At 40.4% G+C, this 11,906-nt stretch overlaps 1 protein-coding gene across 1 annotated transcript; it reads left to right on the top strand.

The window, feature by feature from the left end:
• Positions 1-8,707: 8,707 nt before the first annotated feature.
• On the top strand, positions 8,708-9,971 carry LOC104392424 (claudin-8-like). Its single transcript, XM_010001825.1, has 2 exons — positions 8,708-9,294; positions 9,965-9,971. Exons 1-2 carry the CDS (start codon positions 8,708-8,710, stop codon positions 9,969-9,971), a joined length of 594 nt encoding a protein of 197 aa, XP_010000127.1.
• Positions 9,972-11,906: the final 1,935 nt, after the last annotated feature.

Genomic DNA, 11,906 nt, shown 5'->3' with positions numbered 1-11,906 from the left:
CAGCTCTCCTTTCCTGCTGAGCTGGAAGAAGAGCTGTGCTGCGTAACTCCAGCCCTATGAAGGCCCTGGCCAGTACCTACAGTCTTGACACAAACATGTCCACTACCCCAGTCTTGCCTGGCAGAACAGGGTTGAGCACCTGAACCGAGCCCCTCAACCAACACCCACCTCTGTTCTACATTTTGGCTGCTTCTAATCCTCAGACTTTGCCTGTGACTCTACCACAGATCAGCTCTTAGGCAGCAAAGCAAGCTGACCCCTTGCTAACAATTCTGCCTTCCTATTCATCCACTACCCTGTGAAGCTGGTGGCCACAATGCTTTCCTGCAGTCTCAGCAAGGAACAACACCTAAGGGATGAAGGCCATTTGGAGTCCTAAATATGTGTTACTCAAGAAATTAGGAGAAGGCTGATGCCAACTAGTTTACTGTCAAAAGTCCCATCAGCACCGTCATTTCCTTTCAGAAGGTGGTACATGTAGGGCTAAAAAAGACAAATAGGAGATGAAGACAGTGTGAATGGATTTCACTCTAGATAAGGTGCTATCTATTAACTACTCCATTGCTCTCCTGAATGAAAAAATACACCAAAATTATTCCTGAGGGACATTCCTGCAATAAAAACTTCTGGAGGTGGCCACTCTGAAGTGTCCTTAGCAATCTACCCCAGTACTTAATTATGATTATCATTAACAATTATTTTAATGCAACTTAAATTAAATCTCCCCACTACAAGCTGAGGCTGCTCCGTTGTTTCTTCTCCCATCAGTAGCAGGCACAGAAAACAGAGTACTGCTTTCTTTTAAAGCAGGCAACCTTCTCTGTATTTCAGGACAGTTATCACCAGACCTCTTGAACCTCTCTTACTTAGCTTAATAATCTTTAGTTATTTCCTCACTGAAATTATTTCCTCCTTAAATTCCTCCCCATACTTGTTTGCCTCCTCTGGCTGTTTTTGGCTGTTCCACCTCTTTCTTTCAGTTTGATGCCCAAAACTGGACAAAGAATCCCAGAGGAAGCCTCACTGCTACTGAACACATTGAATATACTGACTGAATATACTCATAACATGGGGTAAACAGTTGACAAAACCAAGAAAATACCTTATTTGAATTAATTAAATGCTTTGCACTTCTATTATTCCAGACCTCAAGATCACCACCAAGATTTCCTGTGCTGTGGGAATCTTTGACAGTATATTGCCCAGCTGGGTGTTTACTGGGAATTTCCTTGCTGTTGTTTCTCCTTTATTGCTAGGTCCCTGTAGGTAACAAGATGAGACTCCAGAGAAATCTTTGGCTCCAATTGTTGCAGAAATAAATGTCTGGAAATTAGAACATGATAGTTCTCCTTCCAATGTATCATTTTGTTGTTTTATTCACTCATAGATTCTGCATCCGCAGTACATTATGTTTACTCTTCTTCATCCCTTCAGTGTCCCTGTTAATTTCCCACTGCTGTGTCAGATGCTTTAATAAGGTCCAAATGGATTAGATTTTCTCAACCTGTATTTTTTGGAAAATGTTAACAAACAAAATCTGAATCTACTTTTGCTAGGCCCATATGGCATTTTACTTAACTTTTCATTTACTTCTAGATATTTATTCTTTTCTTTGTAATGGATTTTAAATAATCTTATACTATTAGATTGTGACTAATGGGTTTCTAGTTGTGTACAAGTTCTTCCACCTCCCCAATCATTCCCTTAGTTTGCTGTTCTCCAGGCACACAGTATCTCTCCAGATTTGACACATATGCTGACAGCCCTCGTTACCAGATCTAGAACTTTGCATGCTGAATTTGCTTCAGTGGAAATTACTCTCTTTCTTCAGTTTGTGCTCAAAAAGATTTGGAGTTTTTTATGTACTTTGGATACAGTAATGTAATTCTGTCTTGCTCTCCTTCTTCAACACCCTTGTTCTAACTTAAATTCCAAGAACAGGAGGGCTAACCACCTTCTTAGTCTCATTCTCACAGCGTAGCATGCCTCTTTCCTTGCTGTTCTTTATTACTTGCATGCTGACAGCACCTTTTATTATTCTATTTTTTGAAAAGCCTAATTTGGATGGACTTCTATTTAGTCTCCTTCTTCCCTTAAATTTTCTGACCTGATAGATATATGTTCTTTGCTGTTCATTACTGCTGTTCTTCTACCAAATACCTTCTCTGTGAAGTTATTAATCCAGTTGAGTATAAAACTTACTCCTACAAGCCCCTCCATTCCTTCCACATGAAACTCACATTCCAGACACTACCTAAGGAATTTCTCATCTTCATCCACATTCATGTTCCTGAACTGTTCAGTCTAATCAATGAAGAACTACATGATCACGGTAAAAGGATATGTTCTCTCTCAGTGCTCCAGGCACTTTCACCTCATTGGCAATGGTCTTCTGCAAACATATAGATCTTCTCATCTTCATGATCCTTCACACACCATTTGCTACCTCACAATGTTAGCCCAGTTCCGTTCCAACATAAAAACATCAGATTTGCTGAGGACTTTCCCTCCTCCATTTTATGCCTCTTTTAAAGTTAGTCTGCACATACCAGATTTTTCTCTTTTTCCTTTGCTTACCTGACTTCCAGCCCATTAACTCCCAACACATCATTGATAGAAATAGTTGTTAGGCAGTCCTTCTTCTGAAGTATTGCAGTCTGTGCTAAGCTATGTATTTCTGGAATGAAAATATCTACTGCTTGATCATGGACAAAGAAAATAATATTTTGACCTGCTACAAAGTATGTTGCAATTAGGAACAGCACCAGATTGTCCCTGAGGGGAAGCAGAGTGCCCACATTGGTGAATCATTTGTGCCCTTGCAGACTGTGGGCTGTCACTGTGCAAAGACACATCAGCCCTGGAATTGCAGCCACAGTTGGGCATCCTTGGAGATGCTATGATTCACAATGCTGAGAGGTGTTCTGAGAGCCAGTGACAAAAATTAATTCCTTCCTGAGAAACAGTTCTGCTTTGGTTTCTGTGCCAGCACAAATCCAAAGTGATTTATGACTTCCAGGAACAGGTTCTTTTTTATGAGCACAGGAACAGCTGGTTGGCTGTGCAGGGCTTCCCTTCTCCTCCACATCTTTTCCTTTCCTTCTGTTTGAATGGGAAAAAAGGTAAATTGGGAGAAGAACTCTGCCAGCTATGCAGGCCCAACAGGCAGGTGCTGCACTGCTCCTTCCTGGGGATGTCCAGCTTGCCAGACAGGGAAAGTCAGCCAGGGTGTCCCAGGGAAGAGATGAATCCCAATCCTAAGTGAGGAGTAATGGAACATCCTGGCCAGAAGCACACAGGTTTGATAAAGAACTCTGGATTTGGGTGTAGAGAGAAAGGGGAGTGTGCAGGGATAGAGGGTGATCTTGCTATGTGCTAAGGTGATGGGTTTGGGGGTGTCATTGAAAGCACAAGGTTGAGACTGGTGATGATGGAGCTCATGCTGCTAGGAGACAGAAATTTTGGAGGTGGGAATGAACAGTGTAGTTAGTTATATTCAGGAGGTGAGGTTTGGGATGGGACAAAAAAATAAGCGGGACAAGACTGGAAAGGGAGAAGCCCAAACTATGACACAGGAAGATGGAAAAATAACACTGTTCTTTAAACTTTGAGACTTACTTGTGTAGGTACGTGCACTGCTTGCTTAGTGGAAAGTCAGTTCAAGGGTCTGTTATTATGCTGAGCTCCAAAAGCAATCTCTCTTGGGATTGTGAGCCTAAGAGCTTGTTTCTAACAGTATTGAGTTAAAAGCTATTACTTCTTTCTACAAGACTTGCCTCTCATCTATCTTTAGACTATCACTGCCACAATATGCCTTCTGTTCCTCTTTTATTCCATCATAGCAAATCATGTAAATAAAGTTTTCCTATGTTTCACCCAGTAATAGCCTAACTGTATATACGCTGCTGCTAACTGCTATGAAAACAACAAATACTGCCTTGGGAATTTGCCACTGTTATATTTCCAAGAGCTTAATGTCACCTGCACAATCAAGTGCCCCCAAATATTTCCTAGAGGAATGCTTTGAGGTCCTGTCATTAAATAGCAAAGTAAGATAGCATATTTGAAGGTTCAATTTCTACCAGGATGGCTGCTCCCTGTATGCAAGTATTAAGGTGACAAATACCTTGTAAAAGCCTGAAGCAGTTTAGATGGATTAAATGCTCAAAGGAGCATTTAATATTTTATTACTGTAGGGTTTTATTACAATGAACTCAAGTTCATACACAATGTCCAGGAGTCAGGCTTCATCAGATAAAGAGTATCACTAAGAGTTTGGCAGTTTTGTCAAGCTGTGAATTTCAGGCATGCTGAAGAAGAAGTTGGAAAATAAATATTAGTTCTTTTCAATTCAGCTGTCAGTCATGGACTGCCTCAAAGCTAGAGTTAGAGGTCAGTGTCCAAGTACAATTTCTGCTATGTATTTGGAAGAAATCCCTCTCTAAGCTACACTGACCAGATGTTCCTCTCACTCCATGGAAGACAGGGGGAAGGAGATGTGTCTTCATCTTTTAACAAATGTGCAGGCAGTTAACACAAAAAAAAAAAAAAGAGATGCCTCAGCTGGCTTCAGTCCATCTTCTCCTGAATTAAAACAGAATCAAAGTAATCTTCTGCTTCATCAATAGGCTCAAAATAGAGTAGTCAATCAAAATACCATAGAAAGTAATGGAACAATTATCTCAACTCTGATTTCATTGACCAGTCCCTGTAAATAGTTGAAAACAAACCCCCATCATGAAATTAATGGACTAGTGGGAGTCACAAGTAGGGAGGAACTGGTGCCTTTCACAGGTGTATCCAAAACAAATGATCTGCAGACAATTTGAACCCTGTCTGTCTTGTGCTTAAAGCAGATTTTACATGTAGAGGCTGACCTAGGCCTGCATAGCTTCACCCAGCACCTCTGACCAAGGGAACAGGTTGCAGAGCAATGGCAGAGCCACAGCCTGCAGAATTCCCATTGCCAGACTATGCAGGTGTTTAGGCAGCTTTGCAGTCTGACTAGGAGGTGTAGTGACTTAACTGTAACTCTTAGTAATCACTAATCTAAAGTGTGCTTTTGATAAACGTGCATATTTGCCTGTTCCAAAAGTGTTACTGAGCCTTAAATTTAGCTCACTAGCCTGTAGGATAACTAGCCTATCTACTCTTAATGAGAGCTCATGATGAACCATATCTATTATAGCTGTACATTTGTACAAGATTAAAGAGTGGTTGTTTGTATGCAGGTGCATGTGTATGTATAAGGACTCTAAAATTCAATGTACATAGCAGATATATGAAGAGGAATGAAACCTGCTTTCTGAGAGGCAATTAAGTGTTATTGATGCCTATAATTAATTAAGCAGAAGGGATCATTGACAGGTTCTGTAAATCATGTGGACTGGAGATGCTCTAATTCCTCATTATCATGAGGCATCAGCACTGTAAAAGCGAGGGAGAAAAAAAGAAGATAAAGCCTCAGGAAAAGATTCAAATGAAAATTGGGATTTGAAGGGAAAAGAAAATGTAAAATTAAACACAGATCTAGGGAAAAATCTGATGTAAAGGTTACGTGCTTCCTCAGTTGCCTACTTGCCTCTTTGAAGGCAAATTTTGGGGTGGACATGTTTGCATAAAAATGGATATTCTCATCTTCAGGCAGGTAAGCACCCAAACAACATAACAGATGGATGGTACATAAAATGACTCTTCAAAAACCTAGTTAGGTGTAAGTGGGGTTTTCCTTTTGTTTCTTCTCATCTGACACTAAAGCCATTGTATCTGCCATGTCCACCATGTAAACACGTATTTAATTTCTACTTCAAGAGCTGCCTGTTTTTCAGAGTAATTTTTTAAGCATTTTAGCCAACTAAGCATTTCTTCCTGAGAGGTATGGTGAGCCTTTAAAAGGAGGTACAGTTCTTTAGGGTATACAAGTGCATAATCTCTGCAGGCTGACTCAAACACAGGACTTTTCTGCAAAAGACAAATCTCCCAGCAATTAACAAAGCCAAGGACTCACTGGCATTTAAGAGACTGTGGAGATGTTCCAGTTCTCATGAGCTTCCTGTTTGATTTTTTTTGTTTGTTTGTTTGGTTTTTTAAAATTATTATTATTATTTTTATTTATTTATTTATCTATTTATTTTTAAGCTGGCTTCTGTACTTAACTTTCATTTCTGAAATTTCTCTTCAGGTATCAAAACTGATTGATTTTCCTTTCCTGCTTCCTTCCCATCAGGTTTCAAGAACAAGAACCATCCTGCCACTGAAGAGCATATGCAGCAATGCAGCCTGGTTGTTCCTCTCTTATGCCTACACCTACATTGGATGCCACTCATGATAGGTACCACTTCCTATTAAAGATCAAAAAGCTACTCAATTATTTAGCAGTCTCTGGATGTACATAAGCAGCATATGAAGCACTTCCATTGCATCTCTGTGAGAAGTTAATCTTCTATACAAGCTATGCTCTAGTTGTCACTTAGTGTAACTTTATCCATGATCTTAATGGCTGACCCTCCCAGAATCATGTAAGGAAAAGTTATTTTGGAGCAATCCTGCTAGATAAGGCAGTTAGCTAAAAAGATTCAGAGCATTAGGCATGGCCTGTTCTCCAGATCTGTATAACTTCAAGAGCCATCTGGCTGAAAATGTTGCAAAAAGAGTTTTTGTGTAGAAAAAAAAGAAACATCTAAATGTTAGTTTTGAGAGGCCTTTTCCATAAGAGGATTTTTAAAAGTTAAAATAACAAATTAAAAAAGCAGTTTTGAGAATTCAGAGGTAAGAAAACCCAGCAAGATGAATGAAGACTGTACTTTAGTTAAACAGCACAGGTCCCGTGTGTAGTCTTCTTCTAAGGGAGCAGTCTCCTGTCAGAGAAAGGGGTTTCTTTTAGAGAAGTAACCATCTATGAGTTCTGATATCTTCTCTAACACCTCCTTTTTTTGTGGCATCAGGCAAAGTGCTTTAACTTTTCTGCATCACAGGATTCTTTTTTTATGTCTGCAGAAGGGTGATGTAATATTAATCTCTCTATAAGAGCAAATCTGATAATGTATTTAGTTTCTAAAGGTTACATTTCATATTTTAGCTGAAGACATTTTTTTCTTTCCTGCTTCCTGCTAGCAGACTAAAAGGCAGGAATTAATTGCCCTGCCCCCTCAGGAGTATTTTCCACATGGACATGTAACGTTATGCTGTATGTCTTGCATTATCTGGCACTGCTTCCTTCCAGTTAGTAACTGCAGGAAGGAGGGGGCTTTGTGACCTGTGACTAGTTTAGATGGGCAATTCACTTTTCATAGGTTTTATCTTTGGCTTTGAATATGTTGTGGAGGCACCTAAGGCTGTAACTAAATTAATACCATAAAAGGCAATGCCTGGTATTTCCAAAAGCACAAAGCCCACAACACTACAAACCACAAGCAATCAAAGAACATGTCTTTCTAGGAGTCTTCATTCTTAGTGGGCCCACACCTTTTTTTTTTTTTTTTTTCTTTTTTCTTTTTTTTTTTATGAGCCCCATAAGAGCTGCAGTAACCAGAAATACATAAATTTCAGCAACATTCATGAGTTGTTCTCAAGTACTATTATCTCAGGGTAGGGATAAGGAAGCAAAAAAACCCCATAGCACAACACTTCTTCCTAACTTGCCCAAGGCAAATCAGTTTCTGGCATGTATTTCTGTTCAGGCTTGTAGCTATCTGTGCAGGCTGAGGTACAAGCTGGAGGGAGAAATCTCTGACTTCTTTCAAGGTGCATTGTGTACTGAAATAAAAGTTAATCCTTTTCATATTAGACAATTGCCCCCAATACCTCCTAATGTTACCTGGAGATGATTAGTGTGGAACAAAATGACAACACGACAGTTCTAAGGGGGACAGAGTCTATAGAGGATTATTTCCTAACAGTGACCTTACTTCTGAATTCAAAAGCAAAAGCTGTGAAACTCTGCCAGCTATTTTCTTTGTAGTCCTCGTGAATTATGCATCTGGTAGAGTAAAGCTTTGATGTTGATTGGAATACTTGAGTTTCCTGTACCTGTCTAATATCATGATTATACTTTTGTATTTGATCAAAATGAGTAATCTACATTAAAGAGCTACACCAAGTACCTCCTAAATTGATTTAAAAAAAAATTAAAAAGTAGGTATTTTCCCAGGGATGTAGCATTTAGAAACTAATTCCCACTGTAAGTCCAAGTTTAGATTTTGTCATGAGAGCAGCTGTAATGACCTGTTTTACATAATATTTTAACAGATGGAAGTTCAGGCTTTCTATATCAAATTTTAACATAGCTGAAATCTTCCAGTTAAGAAATTATTGCCCCTGCAATTAAGTGCCTTTAATTGAATCCCTGACACTTACTTAATTACTGCATCACTACAGACACATTACGAGAAGTAGTAAAATCAGCTATGACACACCCCTCCTAGTTTCCCATTGGCTGGAAACTTGTTAGGCTTGATGGGTAGGCACTATAGTCAGAGAGGATTTCAAAGCAAATAAATAGCAGGTTCTTCTAGCCAGTCAGAAATGGATTTCCACCTGTCTGAACCTCAACTGGAGAGAGCTGCTTGTAAAATAACCTAACAACTTGCCATATGAGGAAAATACTGGAGAAAATATTCCCTCTCATTCTTTGTATTTCTTTTATGAAAAAGTGGGTTTGGAAGATTCTCCAGGTCACCTAATTTGAGGTGTCTTTTTCAGAAGAAGCATGGCTTGCTGTGTGTTACAGATCACTGGTCTAATATTCGGAGGTGTCGGCATGGTCGGGACTTTGGCAGCCACAGTTATGCCACAGTGGAGAGTTTCTGCCCACATTGATGGCAACATTGTGGTGTTTGAGACCATCTGGGAAGGACTGTGGATGGACTGCATCAGTCACTTGGGCATCAGGCTGCAGTGCAAATTCTATGACTCTGTTCTGGCTCTCCCCCCACCCTTGGAGACGTTCAGAGCCCTCATGTGCATTGCAATACTCCTGTCAATCATTTCCTTTTTGATGGCCATTGTTGGTGTGAAATACACTCACAGGACCAAGGAGGATCCCCAGGACATCAGTATCTTCATCCTGGCAGCTGGAGTTACCTTTCTTCTGTCAGGCATCCTCGTTCTGATCCCCGTGTCCTGGAGTGGAGGCAGCATCATTCATGACTTCTATGATCCGAAAGTCCCTGTGCCACGGAAACGAGAACTAGGAGCTGCTCTCTATGTCGGCTGGGTGAGCACTGCACTTCTCATTGCTGCAGGAGCAATGTACTGTAGCTTCTGGTGCTGGGCTGACACATCCTCAAAATCCAGGTATCCATTGCTTTCCCATCATAGATTGCACAAACCTGACCTTGCAGGAGGGACATCCCTAAGCGTGCATGCCTATGTGTAGTTGTTGTATGTGATCCTTCTGTTTAGCATGTTTATATGTACTTATTGACTACAATGTGTAATTAAACTCTGTGTCTGTAATGAAGGAACAATTTTGTTCATTTGCTCTTTACTATTGCCATACATACCTGCTCTCTAACATGCTTATGGGAAATGCCATTACATGAGCATTATGTTAGAGTGCAGGCAGAAGAAAGGTCTCACCTTTTTATGGGAATGAAGAATGGCATGGGAACAGCAGCAGCCGGGAGTCTCTCTGAGAAAATGAACAACATATAGCTGGGCTGGAAGGGAGGCAGCTGCTGTGCAATAGCACCATGGCCCTCCACTAAGCTCACAATGTGCAAAGGGAGCAGTGCACTTTGTTCTAAGGTAAAGTCTTCATAAGGACTGCTCTAGGACAGTGGTGAGAAGCATGGAGTCGGCAGTAAGGCTGAAGCATCTGCTGAATGAACTGAGAAACTGCCAGCAATCTAATTTCCAAGATTGGCATACAAATATTCATGCTCTCCTGTCAGAGGCTTCCATGATGACTATGCATTTCATAGCTGCCTGTGGAGTCAATGTATTCTTCTTATCTCTTTTGCAGGGCATAGAATGCAGCTCATGGAATAATACAATTTTTAATCACTTCACCAGACTTTGCCATGAATGTATTATTTTTCTGTTGCTTGCCATCTCTTGTCTTTTATGTCCTCTTCTCTTCTGTAGGTAGCACCTACCCTTCTATAAAGTTCATGACAGACTTTATGCACTTTAAAGCACTGTGATAATGTTAACTGCAGTTAAACAAGCCAGGGCCAGGCAATGCAAATGTGTAATCCCTGCTTGCCTGTAGGAGGATCAAGAATGCCTGTATACATCTCCTATCACACCCACAAAAGCCAAGCCCTAATGTTGTTCTGACTGTCTCATGTTCACGAGACTTGCTTTAAAATGTAGACTGAGTAGCCTGATGGCTATCTCTCCATGGTGCAGAATTCAAGAGTATTTGCAGTTCTGCATTTTTTTTCCATACCTGAGAACCTGGAGCCTGCTTTTGACAATGTGCATGTCACCATGTTGATAAGTGAGCAAAGAAGGTCCAGTTCAATACAGTTTTTATGGTTCTTCACACAGTAGTAAAAGATAGTACCATTTCATTGATAATTTGACATAGATACACAGTTTGATTCTTTTCTGTGTCTATGACTGGTATCTGAAAAAAGGGTGTAATGACTTTTTGAGTTGAGCAGAGAAATGCCTCTATATATTCATTTGACTGTTCAATTTGAAGCAGAACATGGAAAGCTGCATTTAATTAAACAAGCCTTTTATTATCTTGACTTCAGATGAACCTAAATGAAACAGTGCCACTGAACACAGATATTCATTACATATATTAGCTAATGTGCATTTATGTTTAAGACAACCAGCTCAGATCTTTCCATGGGAATTTTCTAGTCACCAGAAAACAGGTTTAATGCCTCCTGCTCATCACTTGAGCAGTCAAATCAGCACTTCTTAATTCCAGATGAGCTTTGAAGAGAGTATTTGTAAGTAGGTTTTCTAGTACTAAACCATACATTTTTAATGTTGTCTTGTATCTGCTGATGCCTGTCACAGCAGCTGTCATTGGGTCAGACAGCTCAGTTCAGTAGAGTCATTCTGTTGACTTTGGTAATAGTTCATACTACTCTGACGACTTGTCCTGGTTTGAGCCAGGATGAAGCCACTTGTCCTTTTACTGATTTTTTTTTTCCTTCAGTAAACTTTCTTTTAACTAGTAGCAAACTGTTCCAACTAAGATTGATAACAGCTGGAATGTTTTTGCCACTGCTGGGTCTTCAAGGTCACGTCTTTGCTCTGCTGGCTCAGACACTACCGGGAGATCTATGACTCCCCCATAAGAGGACTGAGACAGACAGCAAAATTGGCCAGAGATATTCCATTCCATATATCTGCGTAAGCTCAGAGGAAGGTCAGAGATCACAGAAGACAACTTCCTTCCTGCTTCTTCTTCCCTTCTCTTCCATCCATGGCCAGCATCTGGGGAGGACTCTGTCCGTCCATCAGCATCGACCCCCAGGCTCAAGTCTCCTGACCCTTGTCACTCTGTGTTTTCTCCAGCAGCAGCTCTGGGATTTCTCGGGACTGTTCCAGCTGAGGGGAGTGCTGTGGGAGTTGCTGGGGGTGGGAGGGAGACAATAGGGGTTCTGTAAATTCCTGAATACATTTGTATATAATTGCATATATTTTCTTTTATCATTAGTGTTTAATTAAAGCTGTGCAGTTTAGTTTTCAGTCCAGCCAAGTCTCTCTCATTCTCGCTCTCCCTCCCTACCCGGGTGGGAGGGGGAGGGGATCAAGAACGTTGTTGTTGAACCTGAGTCAAATGGTGACAGGACTCCCTCCTATCATTTAATTGTACATGTGTCCTGTAATACTTTTTTTTTTTTTTTTTAACAAGTAACTACTTGGTGAGTAAGATAGAGTTGCACTTTTTGGATTATTTAGATATGACATCTGTGATTAACAAAGCGAAGGACAAA

The sequence above is a fragment of the Chaetura pelagica genome, unplaced genomic scaffold (assembly GCF_000747805.2).
Source record: "Chaetura pelagica isolate M959 unplaced genomic scaffold, ChaPel_1.0 scaffold637, whole genome shotgun sequence".
Taxonomy (NCBI): domain Eukaryota; kingdom Metazoa; phylum Chordata; class Aves; order Apodiformes; family Apodidae; genus Chaetura; species Chaetura pelagica.
Note: the sequence above shows the minus strand (reverse complement) of the source record. Positions and strands in the feature narration are given on the sequence as shown.

What these genes read in the sequence shown, in the direction of transcription:
- LOC104392424 (XM_010001825.1), top strand. Translation starts at nt 8,708, where the DNA reads ATGGCTTGCTGTGTGTTACAGATCACTGGTCTAATATTCGGAGGTGTC.